We start from the raw sequence: 22,278 nt of genomic DNA, 5'->3' as shown, positions 1-22,278 counted from the left end.
TTTATTTATTTGTCAGAGAGAGAGAGAGAAAGAGAGCGGCAGGCAGAGGGAGAAGCAGGCTCCCCACTGAGCCAGGAGCCCAATGCGGGACTTTATCCCAGGATCCTGGGATCATGACTTGAGCTGAAGGCAGACGCTTAACCAACGTAGGCACCCAGGTGTCCTTTGAATTCTCCTCTTGAATCTGGAATGGACATGCTTCTCCTAATTCCATTACTTGGTATTGTGTCAAATGCTGGTCCCAGAAATTTCCCTCGAGCAACATGTTTCTAAGACAGATGTGAGTTTATTGCTTGCCTTGGTATGTTGGGCAGAATAATGGCCCCCACAAAGATGTTCACATCTTAATCCCTGGAACTTGTGAAGATGTTACTTTACCCAGTACAGGAGATTTTGCAGATGTGATTGTGAAGGTGTTACTTTAGTACAAGGGATTTTGTAGCTGTGCTCGAGTTAAGGGTCTTGAGATGGGGAGGTTCTCCTGAATTATCAGGTTGGGTCCAGTGTCATCACAAGGGTCCTTAAACAGGAAACAATGAGACAAAAGGGTCAGGATCAGAGGAGGAGGACATGTGACTGTGGAAGCAGAGGTGGGAACAATGGGATTGCTGGTGTTGGAGTTGGAGGAAGGCACCCTGAGGCAAGGAACGTACGTGACCTCTAGATGCTGGTAAAGGCAAGGGATGAATTATCCTCTAGAGCCTCCAGAGGGAGTGTAGTTCTCCCAACACCTTGACTTTTGCCCAGGAAGGCCCGTTTTGGACTTTGGACCTCCAGAACCATAAGACAATTAATTTGTGTTGCCTTCATCCCCTAAATTTGTGGTAATTTGTTATAGCAGAGAGAGGAAAGTAATATCCTTGCAAGGAAGCATGTAACAGTTTTGACAGTACCTCAAAGGGGGAAGGGAGAAGTGGGATCTTTATTAAGTCTTTAAAGTCTTGTTTAAGAGAAGGTGTTTTTTTTTTTTTTTTTTTTTTTTTTTAGTGTGGGGGCTTGATTAGCATTGGGTAAAGATCATGACTCAGTGCTTTAAGGACACTGTAAGGCAAGAATCTTGAGGAGAGGGGCTGTAAGGGTTTTGGATCAATGAGTCAGTTGTTGCTTTCTGTTGAAGAGTTGATAAGATGTTCCTGGAATGAACAATAAATTTATTTGTGATTTATATTTTCCTGGGCAAGAGTTTCCTAGACTAGTAAAGTTGTGTTGAAGCAGACAGGGAATAATAAAGTCAGTAGGCTGTGTGGGGGTAGATGATTTGGGGTCTCAATTGTAAAGAGTATATGACTCAGGGTCAAATTTTCAGATGTCCCTGAGGCTACTAGAAAGGTCGCACAGAGTCGTCTGGTAATCTTCTCTTTCCTTGGGCCTTTTTTTTCTCCTTGTAACTCAGATATTTCAATAGAGTACAAGGAGATTTTAGTCTACATTCACCCGAATGCTAGGATTTTTACTGAGTTTAGAAAATTATTTTTCTTGTTTATTTGTGTATTAATTTTCTGTTGCTGCCGTAACAAATGATGACAAACTTAGCAGCTCGAACGGTGAGCCTTTGTTTTGTTTTATAGCTCTTTAGGCTAGAAGTCCGACATGGGTCTCACTGGGGCAAAGTCAAGGTGTTGGGGCTGCATTCCTTCTGGAGGCTACTGGAAAAGAATTCATTTTCTTGCCTTTTCCAGCTTTTAGAGAACACCATGTTCCTTGGCTTTTGACCCACTTCCTACATCTTCAAAGCCATTATCGGCAGCCTGAGTCCTCCTCACGCTGCCATCTCTGGTTCTCTGCAGATGGGACTAATTCCCTGCTTTTAGCCATTGTGATTAGATTGGCCCCAGCTGAGTAACGTGGCGTGTATAACCTCCCCATCTCAAGTAGAGCTGAATCTTAAATGTATCTGCAATGGAAGAGAACCTGTTTACAGGTTCAGCAGATTAGGGCGTGGATCTTTGGGGGAGCTGTTAGTCTGCCTACCACTTCCAGAGTAAGTCCTATTCACACGTAAGCACATCCTTGACTTTTTGAGGGCACTGCTCCCTTTTTCACAATATATTTTATGAATATTTTATATATTTTTTCATAGGATTCATGTTTGTTTTATTTACCCAACAGGCTTGTCATTTGTCAAAAAAACAAGGTGGGCGGTTTCGCCTTGGCCCTCATACCTTCTTGATTATGGTGAAAACTTTTAGCTCTTCAGCTGGAAGAATAAGTTTTGTACAGTGATGTTCTTGTGCTGGAGGGGGCAGCTTCTCCCTCTGGTTACTGAGGTTACTATGTCACTATCGTCAGGGTACGCAGTGTGGGTGGGAGGAAATCTCTTAACCTCTTTCTGATCAACCCCACTGTTCGAACTAGTGAAAATATAGTTAGAGGTCTTAAAGATTGCTGAGTCTTAGTTTCAATGGCTAGCCCATTTCTGTAGTTTTCTGTGTTTTAAATGAGTGTTTGAATGGGAAGGTAGGGGAGGGAAAATTAATCACTACCAGTTCATTGTTCTCTTCACCTAGCATCCCAGTGGATCAATGCTTTGTATTGTCCTTCGATGTGCTCACAACACTTTTTTATCTCTTGGTTCTAAAGATTACATGCTTCCGAAGCTCTCTGTCTCATGTTCCCAGGTGTCCTGTCTTCATGGCCACATTCACTCTGTTGCCTCAGTGACAGGAAGCATGCTGTATACCCTGCCCTCTTGCTTTCAGTGCAGCTCGAAAACAGATATTTTATTGCACAGACATGCAAAATGTATGTTTCCTGTTCAGCCTCCCTGAACTTCTCCTAGCCAGTAGGAATAGCTCCCTTGTTAATCACTTAATGCCCCATATTGGGTACACTAGGTGAACAAAAGCATGTCTAACCTATTGGGAGATATATGAATATAAGCTCTGTTACTATTTTCTATTCTTATGGTCAAAAATATTTCATGAGTCATAATCGCTTCTGTTTCATCTCTGCTCCAGACTCACCTTGACATCCTGGAAAAAAGCGTGAACCCCAAGCAAGTCTACTTCCGCCAGGATAGTCTCTGCCAGACGCTGGGAGGGAATTCGTGTCCATTGGTGACCATCACGGCCATGCCTGAGTCCAGTAGTGCTGACCACCTGGAGCGGTTCCGTGAGTAAAAAATGACAACCCTCTCTGAAGATGTGGTGGTTATGGGGTGTCCTCCCAGCCTTGGACGCTCCATGTTCTGTTGCAGTCAGAAGCTTCATAGAGACCTGGGGACTGGTCTGTCTTTATAGAAATGCACGTCTCATTCTTGGTACAAGACTAAGGGTAAATACTAACATTGCCCTGTTAAAGGGAGAAAAAATAAATTGCAAACTGTCAGGAAGAGGAACTGGAGTCACATTTTCTAGGCAGACCCTCTTCTGCCCATGCTCATTGCCATTATACTGCTCCCAAGGCCAGACAAGGGCTGGAATGGAAGGAAGTTGAGGAGCCCTGGCTGAAGGATCCCCTTGATGGCTTGAATACCATTTGGATCCAAAGGGCTGACAGTGTGGAATAGGCTCTAGCCAAGAACTGTCAGACCAAACCAACACACAGGCAGATGCGCACACGCAATCACGCACACACGCAATCACGCACACACGCACATGTGCCCCTGAAATGTTAGAGCCCCGAGCCACCAGTGTGACTTACCTGTGGCCAATTAGCTTTTAAAGTTGGCTTCTGACATACTTTAGACCTTAGATAGACAAGAAAAACCAAACAGAATGAGGGCGCTTTGCAACACAGAAAAGTTTGCAAGATGAAAGAAAAGACTGGGGAGTAAAAAATCTGGCTAATTTATCCCCAGAAGATGCAGCCTTACCTGATGAAGTGCTAACCGCGTTCAGGTGACTCTTTGGTGGATATGAAATGTAATTTCTCACACCCCATCAGCATCTGAACAATGGATGCTTAACAACCTGGCTAATCAACAATGATTATCCCATCTGAATTAATGAGGCCCTAAAATGCTTTAATGAATAATAAGGGATTTTCCAGAAATTCTCTTACGTGTTTTCGGAATTTAAGAGCAATTTCTGTAACAGTCACGGAGTCCTCTGCTCGCACATGAATAGTTTTTGGAAGTTAGAGACGGCAGTCCTTCCAGGGCGCCCTTCGCGGGATGGTTATGTATGTAAGACAGTGGATCTGGAGAAGCCTATGTTCTGGAGTTTGTTTCCAAATAAGAGCTAGGAAAGAACCCGACATACGATCATGGGGTGGAGCTGCTTCTGCTTTTGCATTTTTGGGTACGCTGACCCTCGTGCTTTTGTTGGTGTTGTAACTAGAAAGGTCACTCCTACACTAAGGAGAGGACTTGAAATGTGGTAAAGATCCCTAAATAATTTGGTACTCTGAAATAGTTTGGTTAATAAAAGAAAGAAAAGAAATCTTAGCTCACCCTTATATGAATCAAAGGAGGCTGGTTTCTGTCTGCTGCCTGAGTTTAGTAATCCTAAGTGCGTTCTCTTCTGTATCCTTACAGTTTTCTCTCTTAAACGTGTGCTGAGGGGTGCCAGGGTGTCTCAGCTGGTTGAGCAGCTGGCTCTTGGTTTGGGCTCAAGGTTGTGATCTCAGGGTCTTGGGATCGAGTCCTGAATTGGGCTCCGTGCTCAGCAGGGAGTCCGAGTGGAGCTTCTCTATCTCCCTCTGCCCCCCCCCAACCTCTCTCTCTCAAATGGGTAGATAAATGTTTTAAAAAAAAGTGCTGATATGTCAGCTGTTGTTCTTTTCAAGAGGTATCATGGGGCTCCCGGGTGGTTCAGTCAATGAGGTGTCTGCCTTTGGCTCAGGTAATGATCCCAGCATCTTGGATTGAAGCCCTACATTGGGTTCCCTGCTTAGCAGGGAATCTGCTGCTCCCTCTCCCTTTGCCCCTCTCCCTGCTCGTGTTCTCTTTCTCTCTTTCAAATAAATAAAATCTTTAAGAAAAAGGGGGTATCCTGGAGGGGAGGCCCCAGATGATGGCACCGTGAATGCTGTATATTCTCCTTGGGGCACAGTAGACTTGCAAGTGATGGCCATCGAGCTGGACCCGAGGAAACCAGGGCTCTGCCCCACAGGAGAGGACGAATGAGAGCCATTCTTCATAGGTGTGCCAAGTGCACAGTGGCCCAGGTCCCATGCTTAGAAGAAGGGCCATGAGCTTTGCTTCAATTCTTTAAAAGGTTTTCCACAAGAGGCCTTGCAGTTTCTTTTTCTTTTCTTTTTTTTAAAGATTATTTATTTATTTATTTGACAGAGAGAGACAGCCAGCAAGAGAGGGAACACAAGCAGGGGGAGTGGGAGAGGAAGAAGCAGGGTCATAGCGGAGGAGCCTGACGTGGGGCTCGATCCCAGGACCCTGGGATCATGCCCTGAGCCAAAGGCAGACACTTAACAACTGAGCCACCCAGGTGCCCCAAGGCCCTGCATTTTCATGTTGCAATGGGCCCTGCAAATTCTGAGGTCACACAGCTAAAATGTGACCAAGGCTGGTGTCCTGACCGTACTACCTCCTTACCCTCTACTGCCAAGTTGTGGAAGGTGGGTCGCAACCTACCTTGCTAGTGCCCTGAAAGTCTTGTTTGAATGCACTGTGCAGCTGGTTGGTATCTTTTGTGACGGTGGTTGGAGTCCTCCATTTTACAGATGAGGTAGGTGGAGGCTCAGGGGGGTGAACTACCCTGCTTCATGGTGGTACCCGGTTGGTTTCTGATGTTGTTATTCTGATTCCAGAGTCCATACGCACAACAGATGTCCTAACACAGTCATTTGAAGAGGTGTTCGGGTTCCACTCTGAACCAGCACTTTCCCTCCTCCCTGTTTCGTGTGCTCACGTTATCAGAAGCCAGCTTAGAGGTTAAAGCAGCTCACACTAAGTTGACCACAAATAAATGTATTACCTTCTTCCTGCTCACAATGAATGTTATTTTCCCTTCCTCACCCAGTGGAAGCCTTTTCATGGTGGATGTTTCAGATATTGTGGCAGGAAGGCAGGGGGAGAGAAGATGCAGACTCTCCAGGTCCCAGTACAGAGCTGAGATGGCATGGTTGGGCTGTCATGCTGTTAACAGAGTCTAGGACTATGGGCTATAGATTCTGGGCTACAGAATAAACCATTTCATTGGCAGGTGTGTGTGTGTGTGTGTGTGTGTGTGTGCGTGCGTGCGTGTGTGTGTGTGTATATATATGAATATATGCCATTTCTGTGTTTCTGAGAGCAAAAAAAAAAATTCAGCACAATATCAACACCACCTACCCTCCAAATTGCAATTACCCATGCCTGTAAGTCAGTAATAAAACCACTTAACTTCCTTTGAACCACAAAATGGGATGCATTGTTTTAGGACAGAAAAAAAGGCAAATGAGCCAGCAGCTCAAGACTCCTGCCTGCAGGCCTCCCTCCAGGTGAGCTCCAGTTGTCTCACCGGCTTCCCCCCTCCCAGGCACCAGGCTGCTTTCAGGTTGCAGGTGTATTTAGCTGTGATTTGGCTAGTTTCTGGTGCAGTGGCTGCCACTCACCCCTCCTAAGGAGGTGTTTGTGCACTGAAAGACTTTCCACTGTGTAGGACTGTCACTTCGGTCTTATTTTATTTTATTTTTTAAGATTTTGTTTATTTGTCAGAGAGAGAGAGACATACAGAGCACAAGCAGGGGGAGCAGCAGGCAGAGGGAGAAGCAGACTCCCTGCTGAGCAGGTAGCCTGATGTGGGACTCGATCCCAGGACCCTGGGACCATGCCCTGAACGAAAGGCAGACACCTAACCAACTGAGACATCCAGGCGTCCCCAGTCTTATGTTAGAAACCCAAGGAATAAGAGTGTGGCTCTGGGGCCTGGGGAGAAGGCTCCTGGCTCAAGACTGAATCCCCTGGTGGTCGGGCTGAAAGTCCCGGACCTAGAGATGCTCAGGACAATTTATTGATTACTTTTACTCTTCCCCGGGGTCTGGGCTCCAGAGAGTCTCCTAGAAGGATTAATTTCACTTGATTTATTTTTCAAAAGCATTTTTTTTAAAAGATATTTTCCTGAAAACATTTAGCCTTATTTTTTTTTTTTGATAAATATAGTTTCAGCTCCGTGGTAGCCCAGTTTCCCTGCTGCATCTTTTATGGCTGTCTGGAGAATTGAGGGCTGGTGTCTCTTCTCGGTGCTCCCAAGAGAGGAAACTCACTTCACACCTCAGAGCCAAAATGTTGGCAGAGCTCCAAGAGCAAAGTCACTCTCTGCCCTTTTCAGTGGGACGGCGAACAGGGAAGTTGTCTGAGAAATTGTCCCTGAAATCATTACGGAGGAGACAGGCTTGAAGAGAAATTGATGATAGAAGGAACTGTTACAAAAGGACAAACAGCTCATTCTAGCTTCAGGCTCTCAGTGGCTGAGGCCTGGGGGAATTAGCAGGTCCAGGCCCTCGCTACCTGGGACGATTCCAGATGTCGGAGGAGCCCTGGACCTTTGGGATTTGTCGAGCAGAGTATGAGGGCGGAGTGAACAGCATCCAAAAGAATGGGCTGGAGGCTCCACCAGGTTGGAGCAGAAAGCATCACCTGAGCAGATCTGGGGACAGGTGCGGCAGGTGAGATCGATCGTGGAAGTTGCTTCTAGTGCCTTCCAAGACTAGGCTCCCTTGGCTAGTGGTGTTCAGCATGACTACCCTTAGCATGGTTAGATCCTTCTACATTATATGTCAGTCGGTACTTTGATTAGCAGATGCTTTGAATATGCAACTTCCAAGTAGATTGTGGAGTGTGTGTGTGTGGGGGGGGGTCTGCTTTTTGGATTTGCACTGAAGATCATTGTGTACTCAAACCCTAGTGAAAGTGGGTGAGAAACCCGGAGAGGAGTATGGTCTTCTGTCTCTGAGGCTCAGACATTCCCCAGCCAGGCCTGCTTCCTGCTGCTTACAGAAGGGCTGTCTCTGCTGTCAAGGACCTTCCTACACTCGTCCTTATCTCGGTTTTGCATATGGCAAAGTTAAGGCACACTACAGATGAATAAGTGGCCAGAGGCCACCAGGGTGGTACGTGGGGACTCAGGGAGGAGACCCCAGGCCTCTAGCCCACAGTTCCAGGGTGGACCCCTCCCTCAGGATCTGCCCTCACTGGGGGATTCCCCAGAAAGGTGCACAAACGGGACATACTGCTGTTTAAAGACCCCCATCATTTTGTTGATTTCCATTTTCTCCACATTTCCCCCATAACCTTATGTTCTAAATTACCATTTCAACCCAGAGGAAGTTGGGTCCCTTTTTAGTTTTGGAAGCTATGTCTCTGTGATGAATGTGTCATTTTTCTCGGGAGATTTACTGCCATATTTCCCCCGTTTGGACATTGATGCATTCAGACGCTGTAACAGTATTGTCTCGGGGCACCTGGGTGGCTCAGGGTCAGGTCCATGACCGCTCAGGTCATGATCTCAGGGCCATGAGATGGAGCGCCATGTTGGGCTCCAAGCTCAGCAGGGAATCTGCTTGAGATTCTCTCTCTTCCTCTCCCTCTGCCCTTACCCACCTCGTGCTCTCTTTTTCTCTCTCTCTTTCTCAAATCTCTCTCCACTGCTCTGACTCCCCTCGTGCTCTCTCTTTCTCTCTTTCTCAAATTTCTCTCCCCTGCCCCAACCCCCCTGCACTTTCTCTCTCTCAAAAACAAAACAAAACAAAACACAATATTGTCTTCACTGTTCTCACGAGTTATCTGAGTGGAGAGACTAATTTGTGGGAATTTTCTGAGGGAAAATGGCATTCTCTTATTAGAAACTCTCCTTCTTGAAGTGACTCGTCACCGACTGACTCACTGACTCCTGAGAAGTCAGGAAACAACAAAGGTGGATGGGAGGTGGCGGACCTGCTATTTTTGCCCTCGGAGACAGCTCCACCCCACAGTTATCATAACCGAAAAGAGCAGAGCGTAACCTTTGTATGTCTCTGGAGGTGAGATGATCTCATGCTACCACTGAGGTCTCCTGTGGCTCCCGCCCTGTTCTTTCCAGGGGGCCTGAGGTGGGGGAGGTAGGAAGCTGCATTGGTAGTCGTTTAAGAATACCTTTCTCTTTTTCCTTTTCTTAAAAATATTCTCACAAAAGCAATGTTCTATTCAGCCTGCCATTATGCTAAAAGCTTTTCCTTGGAAGACAATAGCTGTTCTCAGAAAAAAGATTTACATGGGGTCCCAAGGGTATAATGAGCTACCGTGAGGCACCTGTCTTGGGTTGGGAGTTGTCACTTGTAAGTGATTTTAAATTAGAACAGAGTGGAAAAATACACAGTTACAGAATTCCCCTTTTGGCTTCTTTGCAAATCATTTTGCATCCTCTCTGGCCTTTGTCTCTTTCCGAGACACCTGATCAGGTATGAAGAACAGAGCTTTCTGCTGAGGAGAGTGAGAAGTGACAGAAGTGGTCCAAGGCAAACAGAAACTTGAGTGAAGTGAAAACCTCTCACTCCCAGAATTTTCTGTTGTGTTTTTTTTTTTTTTTCCCACTCCCTCTAACCCCCACCAGACAGATGGGGCCAAGGATTACTAAGGAATCACTGAATTTTAGAGCTCAAAAATCCATAAAGACCATCGAGTCCAGATTTCTCATTTGCTAGTGAGGGACTGAAGCTCAGGGCTTGGCCTGACCTGTCTAGGGCATCTTGCTGGCTGATGGCAGAGGTGGCCCAAGGCCTTAGACCTCTCATCCCCTGGTGACATCCTCTTCTTTTCCTTTTCTGTAAAGCACTGCTTCTGACAAATATTGGAACTAACAAATGAGCTACAAGAACATAAAGACTTCTCTCTGTGGACATCTTTAATAAAAGGAGTTAGAAGGGAGAGACTGAACTGTGCCCTTTCCTTGTCTTGGGATTTCCATCTCTTCAGGAAGCCAGGGCTAGGAACCATGGAAGATATTAGGAATATGAAGGTAAATATTATTTAATCCTTGTCATTGAGGCACTCACGACCTATGTGTGAGGTAGGGAAGGGGTGTGTGTGTGTGTGTGTGTGTGTGTGTGTAAGTGTGTGTAAGTCATGCTAACAGAACATTGTGGTACAGCAGATTACACCAGAATGGGGGGATAAACACAGCTCATCGCAAGCAGACAGAAGAGAGCATTTACCTGTGTGGTAGAATGTGATTCTGTGGGCAGCTTACACCCACAGGGGTGGGCTGTATAAATCCGTGTGCATGGTGGTCTTATATGGACACAGCTGTCAAAGAAACCTCAGTCCAAAACCCCAAAACCATTTGAAGAATTATTTGTATCTCTCTTGAGAAGACAAGATGGGGGGAATACATAAAACACATCCAAACCATCTTAAATCTGATGTCGTCTTTCTTACTGTTACCAGTCTGTACATACATAAGTAGGGGGTGGCAGTAACCCCCCTTTTTTCCAGTACAAACCCTCAAAACTCTATGACATTTCGACCGGTTGAATATATCCTTTCTGCTTCCCATTTTCACCTCGTCAGTCCAAGAAGAGGAAGGCTATGCATCCTCTCTCCTTCCAAGGCTGGTTGGAGGGATTGGGGAAGATTGTAAAACCTTTCAGTTGAATAGCTTTGCTTATTCCCTACCATGTAAGTATTTTGGTCTTACAGAGTTTTTACATACTATCATTTGGCCCTCATACTTACCTTGTGAGCCGAGGAAGAGAATAATTATGCCCATTGTATGATGATAAAACTGAGGCTCAGTGTCATTTAGTCTGTATCTTGAAGTCAGACTGCCACATGCAGAGAAATGGGGGAGTGTCTTATTTATTTATTTGTTTGTTTATTTACTTGAGAGAGAACGTGCATGCAGGGGGGAGGGGCAGAGAGGCTTAAGCAGGCTCCACGCTGAGCATGGAGCCCAATGTGGGGCTCGATCTCACCACCCTGAGATCAAGACGTGAGCTGACACCAAGAGTCAGAACTTAACGGAATGCACCACCCAGGCACCCCTTGGGGAGTGTCTTTTCAAGTAGAAAAAATAGCATTTGCAGAGGCAGGGAGGCCTGGACATGGTGCTGTGAAAATCTCAGGGCACCAGGACTGTTTGGGAGTAGGATTGTGGATAGATTATGGGATCAGATGATAGGTGAGAAAGGTAATTAGGGCTGAGTGGCTAAGGCCGTTATTTTTCATGTTAGGAAGTGTCTCCTGGAGGCAATGATGGGCTAATAGGATGTTATTAAAAGCAGAGAAATGACAAGATCAGATTCGTTTTGGAAGAAAATTTTGTGGCAGTAATGTGGAGGGAAGTCCAGAGTGAGGGGGAAGTAAGGTGACATGGATCGTGGTTCAGAGGAGTTTTTATGCATTTAGACCTTAGATTCAGACTCACTGGATGGAAGGGGGATTCCCTAATCTTGGCTCTGCCATTTATCAGCTTTGTGACCTTGAAAAGGGTGCTCAAACACTCTGTGCCTTGGTTTCCCCATTTATAAACTATGAGTAATTAATAGTACCTTCTTCTTGGGGCCATCTGAAGATTGTAAAGGGCTTAGGATAGTGCCTGGCCCATAGTGAGGACTCCAGAAATAATAACACTTGTTAGTCATTCAGATAGGTGATGAGGTTTCCAAGGAAGATAAGTCTATGGAAATGGGAGGGAAGGGTCTAAATGTATAAGAGATGTCCCAATTAGAAGTGAGAGGTCTTGGGGAGCCTGGGTGGCTCAGTTGATTAAGCATCTGCCTTTGGCTCAGGTCATGATCCCAGGTCCTAGAATCAAGCCCCATGTCAGGCTCCCTGCTCAGCGGGGAGTCTGCTTCTCCTTCTCCTCCCCCACTCGTGTGCTCTCTCTCGCTATCTGTCTCTCTCTCAAGTAAATAAATAAAAATCTTGAAAAAAAAAAAAAAAAGAAAAAGAAGTGTGAGGTCTTGGCGATTGGTGGGGAGTAGGGATAAGGGGACAGAGTTAAAGTATTTCTGCTCTGTGTATGGGTGCACAGTGTAATGCTTACAAAAGCATGTATGAGAGAGCAGGGCTGCTGTGCAGGCTTAAGGAGATCAGTTTTGGAAATGTTCATTTTCAGAGGCCTGCAAATTATGTAAAAACTCAGGCTAAACATAATTACAAAGCCAATATGCTATAAAATATCATCTATTTCAGAGGAAAATAAAACAAAATTTGTATTACCTGAATAATTTTCTCAATTAGCAGGGATACTGAAAGTTGACTCTATGTGGTTACTGTCGCAGAAACATGTACTATATTCCATCGAATATTCTATTCTATAAGTATGCTCATGAGATAGAATTTATATCTTTTAAGGGAATTAACTCTTTACAGAGTATTTACACATGATCAGTTGTTCCACATAACAGGTCTACGAGGTAAAAAAAAAAAAGGAATTGTATTTATTATCTTCATTTTTAGGTGACAAAATTTGAGGACCTAGAAGGTTATATGATGAGGAAGAGTTAGAGCTCCAGTTTCTCCCAAAACTGTCTGGAACTTAAGCCCTGTATTCTGCCATTGTTTCAACTGGCAATAACGAAAGAAAACCCTTTACCTTCAAGATGCAATTCTTTATATGTAAAGAATTGTTTATTCTACAACTCATATGTCTTAGGTTTCTCCAAATGTTCATATGTGGTCATGTGAACATTAATAACCCTTGTGATTTTCATAAAATCTCAATTTTACTGTCTCTGCAAAACTCCACACGCCTTTCTCACCCACATCTTACCCCTTTGTCACTCAGTATCCTTCAGCCACACTAATCTTTCTATTCCCTGAACACAGCATCCTAGCTGCTTTCCCTGGGGCTCTGCATTTACTGTTTCCTCTGAATAGAACACTTTTTCTCCATAGCTTGACATGGTCGATTTCTTCTTGTTATGTATTCTCTGCCTTGCTGGGTCACCATACTGAAAGTTACTCCTCTATCCAGAGCCCCTTGATCACGTGACCCTGCTCGGTTTTCTTCATGGCCCTGTTGGCTCCATGAGAACAGACTGTGTGCTATAGTTTGTCACCATTATTTCTCTAGGAACTTAGAGACCCTGCACACAACAGGTGCACACTAAATATTTATTAAACAAATACACGAAATCCAGGCATCCATTCTTGTTAACCACCTACACTGTAGGGCCTTTAATCTCTTATGAGAAGTTACCTCTTTCCTGGGTGTTTCTTGGGGGTACCCAAGGGTAGCCTCAAGTTTGCTCCTAAAGCAGCCATTGGCTACAGTCAACCCTTTTGGGCCACTCCATTCTCCCTGATGCTTGGCTTTCTCTTGGTTGCCTGCTGTCCTTGCTGTCATGAAAGGACCTTTGCAGTGTCTTGCTGGGTTTCCAGAGAGTTGGATCCAGACCTCTGTGCCACACCTCAACACAGCTTGGCACAAAGTCTCCCCGAGTTTCCTGTGACAATATCTCCTCCTTCACCAGCTGGGCAGGGACCAGATGGCAACCATGTCCCATTATCCAGATATTTTTCTCTCAGGGTCCCTGTGCCTAAGGAGCAAAAATGAGTCCAGACTTCTTTGCCCTGCAGACCTAAATGCAAAGGTTTTCATATCTGTCAACATGTGCTCTGAAAGGTGGCTCATCACCAACCTACCAGCTCTCAAATATAGTCAAACCCAGACGGCCAGACCGTGCTAACCAGATGATTCTCTGATACATATATTTTGTGGAAGCCTCACAACATGACCATGAATGTGTTATTAAATTTCTCATGGGATAGGCTGGTGATGGGTATTAAGGAGGGCACGTATTGCATGGTGCACTGGGTGTTATACGCAAGTAATGAATCATGGAACTTCACATCAAAAACTAGGGATGTACTGTATGGTGACTAACATAATATAATAGAAAATATTATTAAAAATAAAATAAAATGAAATGAAAAAAATTCTCATTAAAATATATGGTTTTTAATATAACAAAAACAGTGCAATTTATTTTTATGGATATTTACATATGTAGAAAAAGTATAAAACCATGGTGAAAAAAGATACCAGGTTCAAGACAGTGATACTGTCTGAGGATGGAGTGAGCAGAAGGAGAAAGGGAAATGGCTCTTTATTGGGAAGTTTGTACTTTTCTTGGGCAAAGTTTGTATTTCTTTCTTTTTTTTTAAGATTTATTTGTTTTTATTTTAAATTTTTTAAAAAAGATTTTCTTCAGAGAGAGAGTGTGTGAGCAGGGGAGGGGCAGAGGACGAGGGAGAGGGAGAGACTCTGAATCAGACTGTGCTGAGCAATGGAGCCTGACATGGGGCTCGATCTCATGAGCCTGAGATCAGGGCCTGAGCGGAAACAGTCAGTCGCTTAACTGACTGAGTCACCCAGGTGCCCCGGAAATTTGTATTTCTCAAAGAAAAAGAGTTGTAAGGAAAATCTGCCAAACTGTCAACTTTCAAATCTGTATGGGTAGGTACATGGGTGTCTGTCATATAATTTTCTTAGTGTCTCCAACTATATTTATATTTCCTTTTTAAAATTTAGAAGTTAAATTAGAAAGTGCCAACATGTCATCCTTGTTGAATAAGTTTGGTAAATTAGAATAAAATGTGAAAATAACCTCATATTTCTCCTGTTACTTCTCCCAAAGTGATTGCTGCTGACAGTCTCATGTTTATTTTTCACGATACACACACACGCACACACACACACACACACCCACAGACAAAAAAACTCATAAATCCTGAGTCTTAAAATTTAGATAAAATGGACTTACCTTAATTAGCCTCCTGATAATTCTGTCCTATGGAGGTCCAGATCTCTTCCCCAGGAATTCTGAGAATTCTATGCCATCAGTTTAAACTCCCACAAAAAACATAGGTTTTTTCCCTCTGTGGCTCCAGTTAGCAATGGATTTGTCAATCTTCTACATTTTCTTACTTATTAGTAAAAACAACAACAAAAATCCCTCTCTCCATACACCATTTCAATGTTACTTCAGCTTGAATTTCTTTGAGTGTAACTGAAGTGGTCCATACTTTTAAGTGTTTGTCATTTATATTTCTTCTTTATTTTTTTTTAAATTAGCGTAATTGGCACATGATGTTACATTACTTTTAGGTATACAACATACTGATTTGACAAGATTTTTTCTGGTATGTTATTAGATGGTCTTCTTCTAAATGATTTATTTGGAGCTGTTTGCATATTAGGTGTATTCTTCTTTGTTAAACAGTGATTCTTTCATTTAGCAAATATTTATTGAGTATTGACCTTGTTCTAGGCATTGAGGATAGTGTTTGGCAGGTATGTTCTTCTAGTCTGTTACTTCTTTTTAAATTTGCTTTTTTGCCTAATTTTCATGGAGTCTACTTTAACAATATTTTTCTTTATATTTGTAAGAATCATGTGTTTGGGGAAAATTTCCCATTTTAAAGATAGTGGAAATGAGACCCAGTGCAGTAAAGTGACTTGGGCATGGTTGCATAGCTTTCCAATGCAGAGCCAGAAATTGGAATCTAGGTTTTCTATAATGAGACAAAGTGCTTTATTTTTAATGTAATACTCGGAAAAGAATTCATATAACATATAGGTCTAGATTAAAGAATAATGATAAGGTATAGTATTGAACACCCATGTTTATACCACCCAATTTAAGAAACATAATATGGGGTCGCCTGGGTGGCACAGCGGTTAAGCGTCTGCCTTCGGCTCAGGGCGTGATCCCAGCGTTATGGGATCGAGCCCCACATCAAGCTCCTCTGCTATGAGCCTGCTTCTTCCTCTCCCACCCCCCCTGCTTGTGTTCCCTCTCTCGATGGCTGTCTCTATCTCTGTCAAATAAATAAATAAAATCTTAAAAAAAAAAAAAAGAAACATAATATGGTCCATAGTTTTGCTCTCCTGTAACCCCTTCTCCAGTGACTCCCCGCCATTTCTGCCTCAGAGTAACTACCATTCTGAACTGTGGATTAAATGGTCTCTTGTTTCTCCTTATATTTTTAAATCACATTTTTACATCTCTCTAATCAGCATCTTGTTGAGTTTTCCATTTTAGGGCTTTACCTATACAGCATATATTATGGTTGGCTTATTTTGTTAAACACATTTGAGATTAAACCATGTTGTTACATTTGAGTTGGTATCTGAGTCATTCCTTTCTCATAGCTGTATAATACTCCTGCACCAGAATTTAGGTCGATTTATCCATTTTACTGTTGATGGCTAATTGGAATGTTCACAGGTTGTGTTTTTCTATTACAAACAGATCTATGAATATATCACTATGCACATGGCTCCTCATGCATGGGGAAGAGTTTTCTGTGGTATACGTATTTACAACGACTGAGTCATAGGGTATCCTTTTGTTCAACTTGGTAAGGCCAGAGTTCTCTAGAATGGTTGCACCAGTTTATACTCCTACCAGCAGTGTTTGAACATGCCTATAGTGTCATATCTTCCCCAGAACTTGGTATTGTCTCACTGTAATTTTTGCCAACCTACTCATGTTAAACAGTGTCACATTGTGATTTAATAAGCGTTTCCCTCTTGACTAATGATGTTAAGCGTCTTTTTTATATATTTAGGGGCCATTTATATTTTCTTATCTTAAATACCTATCTAAGTGTTCTGTGAAATGACATGTTTCCACTGGGTAGTTGCTTTTTTAAATTCAGTATAACATATATATGTATATGTCTAATGTACTTAATCTTTGCTGTTGTCTTGAGATTATTGATGTTTGTATTGTCATTATTTTAGGATCGGCTTTATTTGGGGTGTAATTTACAGCAGTAAAATAGACCTTTTTTAGGTGTACCATTTGACGAATATTGAAAAATATATGCAGGGGCACTGAGTGGCTCAGTTAAGCATCTGACTCTTGATCTCGGCTCAGGTCTTGATCTCAGGGCTGTGAGTTCAAGCCCTGTGTTTGGTTCTGTGGACAGAGCTTACTTAAAAAGATATGAATGCAGGCATGTGACCACCGTCCTAATAAAGATATGTAATATTTTCTTCACCTCAACAATTTCCTTTGTACCCATTTGTGGTCAGTCATCCCCTCTTCTACCCCTAGCCCCTGGCAGCTGCTGATGTGATTTTTGTTCATATAATTTTGCCTTTATCAGAATGCCATATAGGTAGACTATGTGGTGTTTTGGTCTGTCTTCTTTCACTAAGGATAATGCTTGTGAGAGTCATTCATGTTGTTTGCATGTATCAGTGGCTCATTCCTTTTCATTGCTGAGTATTATTTTGTTGAGTGGATGTGCCATGATTTGTTTATCCATTCACCCGTATGTAGACATGTGGATTGTTTCCAGCTGGTTATTACAGATAAAGCTGCTATTAACACATACAAGTATTTCTGTGAACATTCTTTTTTTCATTTATATTGGGTAAAGAAGTTAAGTGTATGTTTACATTTCTAAGAAACTGCCCAATTTTGCAAAGTGGTTGTTCTTCCAAAGTTTTGCATTCCCATCAGCATTGTATGAGAATCCCAGTTGCTTAACATCCTTGCTAGTACTTTGTATTTTTATATTTCAAATTTTGCCATTCTAGTAGGTATGAAATAGTATTTCACTGTAGTTAACTTTGTATTTCCTTAGTGATTAATGATTTATTGGAGTATCTGTTAAGAAATTTTGCCCATTTTCTTATAGTTTTGTCTTATTATTGAGTTAGAAGATTTTTTTATTTGAATACAGATTCTCCATCAGTTATGTGTTTTGCAAATATTTTTTCCAATTTGTGACTTGACTCTCATTTTCTTAAGAGTGTCTCCTAAGGAGTGGAAATTTAAAAATTTGATGACATTCAATTGTCATTTTTTTTTTTAAGCTTAGAGTTAGTGTTACTTATGTATTCTAGATAAAAAATATTTAGTTGACCCAGTGGTTCCTGGCTGGGGATTTTTTTTTGCCCTTCAGGAGAAATTGGCCATGTCTGTAGACATTTTTGATTGTCACAGCTGGAGAGATTTCTACTGTCATCTAGAGTGTAGAAGCCAGAGATGCTATCTAAACACCCTATAGTGCACAGGACAGCCCCCCACAATGCACCCCAAAATGTTAGTAGTGCTGAGTTTAAGAAACCTTTGCCTAAACCAAGGTCACACAATTTTTACTCTAAAGTTTTAAAATAGTTTTAAGTTTTACATTTAAGTATATATCAAGTTGATTTTAGTATGTACTATGAGACGTGGATCAAGAACTGAGGTTCTTTCTCTATTTTTTTCGTCTTTAAGAAAGCCTACTGAGAGGGGCGCCTGGGTGGCACAGCGGTTAAGCGTCTGCCTTCGGCTCAGGGCGTGATCCCGGCGTTATGGGATCGAGCCCCACATCAGGCTCCTCTGCTGTGAGCCTGCTTCTTCCTCTCCCACTCCCCCTGCTTGTGTTCCCTCTCTCACTGGCTGTCTCTATCTCTGTTGAATAAATAAATAAAATATTTAAAAAAAAAAAAAAAAAAAAAAAAAAAAAGAAAGCCTACTGAGAGTTTGAAATTTGAGAGGAATTGAAATCTTAACAATATTGTGTTTTCCTACCCATGAATATGGTATATCTCTCCATTTACATCGGCCTTCTTTAATTTCTTTCTTTAGTGTTAATGTAGTGTTTAGTATAAACTTATTACATATATTTTTTAGATATACCCCCATGTATTTTACCTTCGATGCTATGGTAAATGGCAAAAATTTTCATTTTTTTATTGCCAGTATATGAAAATACAATGGATTTTTGTGTATCAACTTTGATTCATGTGACTTTGCTAACATTTTTGCCTTTGTAGCTTTTTGGGTAGTTTTTTTTTTCTTTTTAAATTTTTAGCATACAACACATGCATGTTGACTGTGAATAAAGAATTTTATTTCTTTTGTTCATTTTCTATTTTTAAATTTTTTTCTTGCCTTATGATACTGCTTAGGAACTCCAATATAATATTTAATAGAGGTGAGAGGAGATACTATTTCTTGTTCTTGATTAGAGGGAAACTAGTCATTTACCATTAACTGTGGTATTATTAGTAGCTCTTTCATAGATATCCTTGGGAAAGTTGAGCTGTACTTTTAGTTTGCTGAGAATTAGCATAAATGATCATATGACTTTTCTTTTTTAACCTGTTCATATGGTGAGTTACATTGTTTGATTTTCAGTTGTTGACCCAACCTTGTATTTTTATTTTATTTTTAATTTTAATTCCAGTATAGTTAACATACAGTGTTAAATTAGTTTCAGGTATACAGTATAGTGATTCAGTAATTCCATATATTACTTAGTGCTCATCAAGATAAGTATATTCTTTTTTGAGAAAAAACTCCATTTGGTTGGAATATATTTTGCCTCATGTTTGTGAGGAATATTGATTTGTTTCCTTTTTTTGCAGTATATCTTTTTTTTGAAGATTTATTTATTCGAGAGCGAGAGAGAGCGAGGAGCAGAGGTAGTGGAAGAGGGAAACTTGAGCAGACTCTGTGCTGAGCAGGGTGCCCAATGCAGGGCTCGATCTCACAACCCTGAGATCACAACCTAAGCTGAAACCAAAGGTCATACATACCCTTAACCAATCGCACCACCTAGTCACCCCTTCTTGCAATATCTTCGTATGGTTTTGGTATCGGGATAATGGTAGCTTCAGAAATGAGTTGGGAAGTGTTTTTATATTGTGGTACTCTGGATAAGGCCCTTTCTCTCCCCAAGAGAGTCATATCCTAATGAATCCCAATCCATATTCATATCCTAGAACCTGTGAGTGATACCTTATATGGCAAACACTTTGCAGATATGATGAAATTAAGGGTCTCCAGATGAGGATACTCTACTGGATTACCTGGGTGGGGCCTAAATGCTGTCACAAGCGTGTTTGTGAGTGAGGGGCAGAAGGAGACTGCAAATAGAGAGGTCACGGGACAGAAGCAGAGGCACAGAGAGAAGATACTACACTACTGTCTTTGAGGAAAAAGTCATGATCTCAGGAATGAAAGAATGAAGCTCTAGATACTAGAAAAGGCAGGGAAATGGATTCTTTTCTAGAGCCTCCTGTTGGAGCACGCTCCTGGCAACCCCTTGGTTTTGGCTCACTGAAACTGATTTCATACATCTGAACTTCAGAACTACGTAAGAGAATTAACTTGTGGGGTTGTTTTGAGCCACGAAATTTGTGGAACTAGTGCATATGATCTCTCTTATTTTTATCCTTTTGGGTCTCTTTTATTTCTGTATTTTAGATCCAGTTTTTCACCTGCAACTTTTCCTTCTTTCTGAAGAACTTAAATATTTCTCGGATTGTTTGCAGATCTTCAGGCAGTAACTTTTTGAGTTTTTATTTTTATGAAAAAAAAGTTTTTATATTTCCTTTTATTTTGGAAGTGTTTTTTTTGTTTTGTTTTGTTTGTTTTATTGTTTTTTTGTGTGTTTGTTTGTTTTAATCCCCTGAGTTTGGAATTCTAGGTTGACAGTTTTTTTTTTTCCCCCTTTCAGTATGTTAAAGATGTTCCTATAATGTCTTCTGGCTGCATAGTTGCTGTCAAGAACTATGCTATAATTCTTATCTTTGCTTTTCCCTCTTCAATGTTTTTTTTTTCCTGTGGTGTCCTCAATATTTTCTCATTATCTTTGATTTTCATCGATTTGACTATGACCTATGTAGGTGTGATATATATATATATATATATATATATATCAATCTGTCATTTATATATCACTTCAAATTTCTCTGAGCTACTTGTATCTGTGATTTATTTTTCATTAATTTTTGAAAAATTCTAGTCTTTATCTCTTCAAATATGTGTTCTGCCTCATTCTCTCTTCCCCTGCCGGGACCCTGATTATATATATGTTAGACACTTTTGTGTTGTTGTCCCACAGTTCTTGAATGCTTTGTTCTGTTTTTTTTTCTTTCATTCTTCCCCCCTGCTTATTTAGGTTTGCATGATTTTATTGGCCTTTCTTTAAATTCACTGATTATTTCATTGTCTATCCCATCTTCCAGTATGCCCACCAAGAACATTCACATTTGATATAATTTTTAAAAATTTATAGAATTTCCACTTGACCCTTTAAAAAAAAGATTTATTTATTTTAGAGAGACAGAGTGCTCTTGCAAGCAGGGGTAAGGGCAGAGGGAGGGAGAGAGAGAAAGAGAGAATCTTCAAGCAGATTCCCCGCTGAGCACAGAGCCTGACACGGGGCTTGAACTCACGACCTGAGATCATGACCTGAGCTGAAACTAAGAGTCGGACGCTTAACCAACTGAGCCACCCAGGCGCCCCTTGATTTTTTTTTTTTTTTAATAGTTTCCTTCTCCCTGCTAAAATTCCCCATCAGGTCATTTACATTTTCCTTCTTTTGCATGTGATCCTTTAACATATTAATCATATTTCTTTGAAAGTCCCTATTCAATTTCAGCATTGAAATCTTCTCTGAACCTGTTTCTGCTTTATTTCTTGATAGTGCGTGTTTTTTTTTTTTTTTAATTGAATGGCATTCAGTAGGTGTGGAAGAACAGTTGAGAATGAGACCGATACTATTTACATTCAGAAATGGATCTGCCTCTTTCTGTCAAAGTGGAGTGCAGTGGATCTGGTCAGGAGTGGGTTTTGTTCATCTCATTACTGTTAGTGTGCTGCAGGCTTCCATTTCCTCCAGTGGTGGTTGCTGTTGGAGGTAGCAGAGAGCCTACTAGGCGGGGGATGGGGAACAGGGGGTGTAGGGGAGGTGCTCAGTGTTCCTGTACCACCCTGAGCCCTCACTAGTATGTCTGCGTAACTAAGGACCTAAGGCTCCACTCTGTTTCCTCCCCCAGGGACAGACAACTTTTGCATCTACCCCTGTCTCAGAAGCATGAGGTACTATCCTGGGTTCGGAGGGACAGAGGGGCTGCTCCTTCCACAGCAGTGTAAGGTTTTGCTTTGTAGGAGAGGATCCAAAGAAGCAGGTGGTATTTTTCTTGTCCCATCAGCTGCAACTGACCTTCTACCGGCCGGTGCCATTGTGTGTGCCTGTAGGGGGAGCTCTTCTAATTCTCCTGCCCTACATCTGATCCAAAGAGAAGAGTTCGCAAGTTAGTGTGAACTCCCCTTGTATTCGATTGCTTCTAGTTGATGCAGTATACCACATGGCTTTCAGGAATCTCTTAAAATTATACTTTCTAATGAAACGGCCCCCTCTTTCCTTCTGTATTCCAAGAAAGATGAAAAGTTTGTGTGTCTCTCCTTATAGGGATTTACCACTATGGAATTCAGTTCATTTGTCTGCTTTGTCATTTTAACTTCAGGTTCAAGGAAAATTATAATGAATGGATTATTTAACTTTTTTTAATGGGTAGGATGGCAGTAGTATTCTCCAGTGGCTTTCAACATGTTTTCTTGAGAAGGTTGTTTAAAGTAGTATCTTATTTTTCTATTGGTGGGTCTCCTTACCCTTGG

General features: G+C 41.8%; 1 protein-coding gene across 1 annotated transcript in view; it reads left to right on the top strand.

The window, feature by feature from the left end:
• Nucleotides 1-22,278, top strand: part of AGBL1 (AGBL carboxypeptidase 1) — a 710,086-nt gene that overhangs the window by 189,676 nt on the left and 498,132 nt on the right. The window contains exon 17 of the mRNA XM_045813133.2: nt 2,958-3,111. Within this exon, the coding sequence (XP_045669089.2) occupies nt 2,958-3,111 (154 nt within the window). The remainder of the gene's footprint in view (nt 1-2,957; nt 3,112-22,278) is intronic.

The sequence above is a fragment of the Ursus americanus genome, chromosome 28 (assembly GCF_024610735.1).
Source record: "Ursus americanus isolate L20-20 chromosome 28, mUrsAme1.1.p, whole genome shotgun sequence".
NCBI lineage: Eukaryota > Metazoa > Chordata > Mammalia > Carnivora > Ursidae > Ursus > Ursus americanus.
The sequence above is the reverse complement of the archived record's forward strand: the minus strand, read 5'-3'. Positions and strand labels throughout refer to the sequence as shown.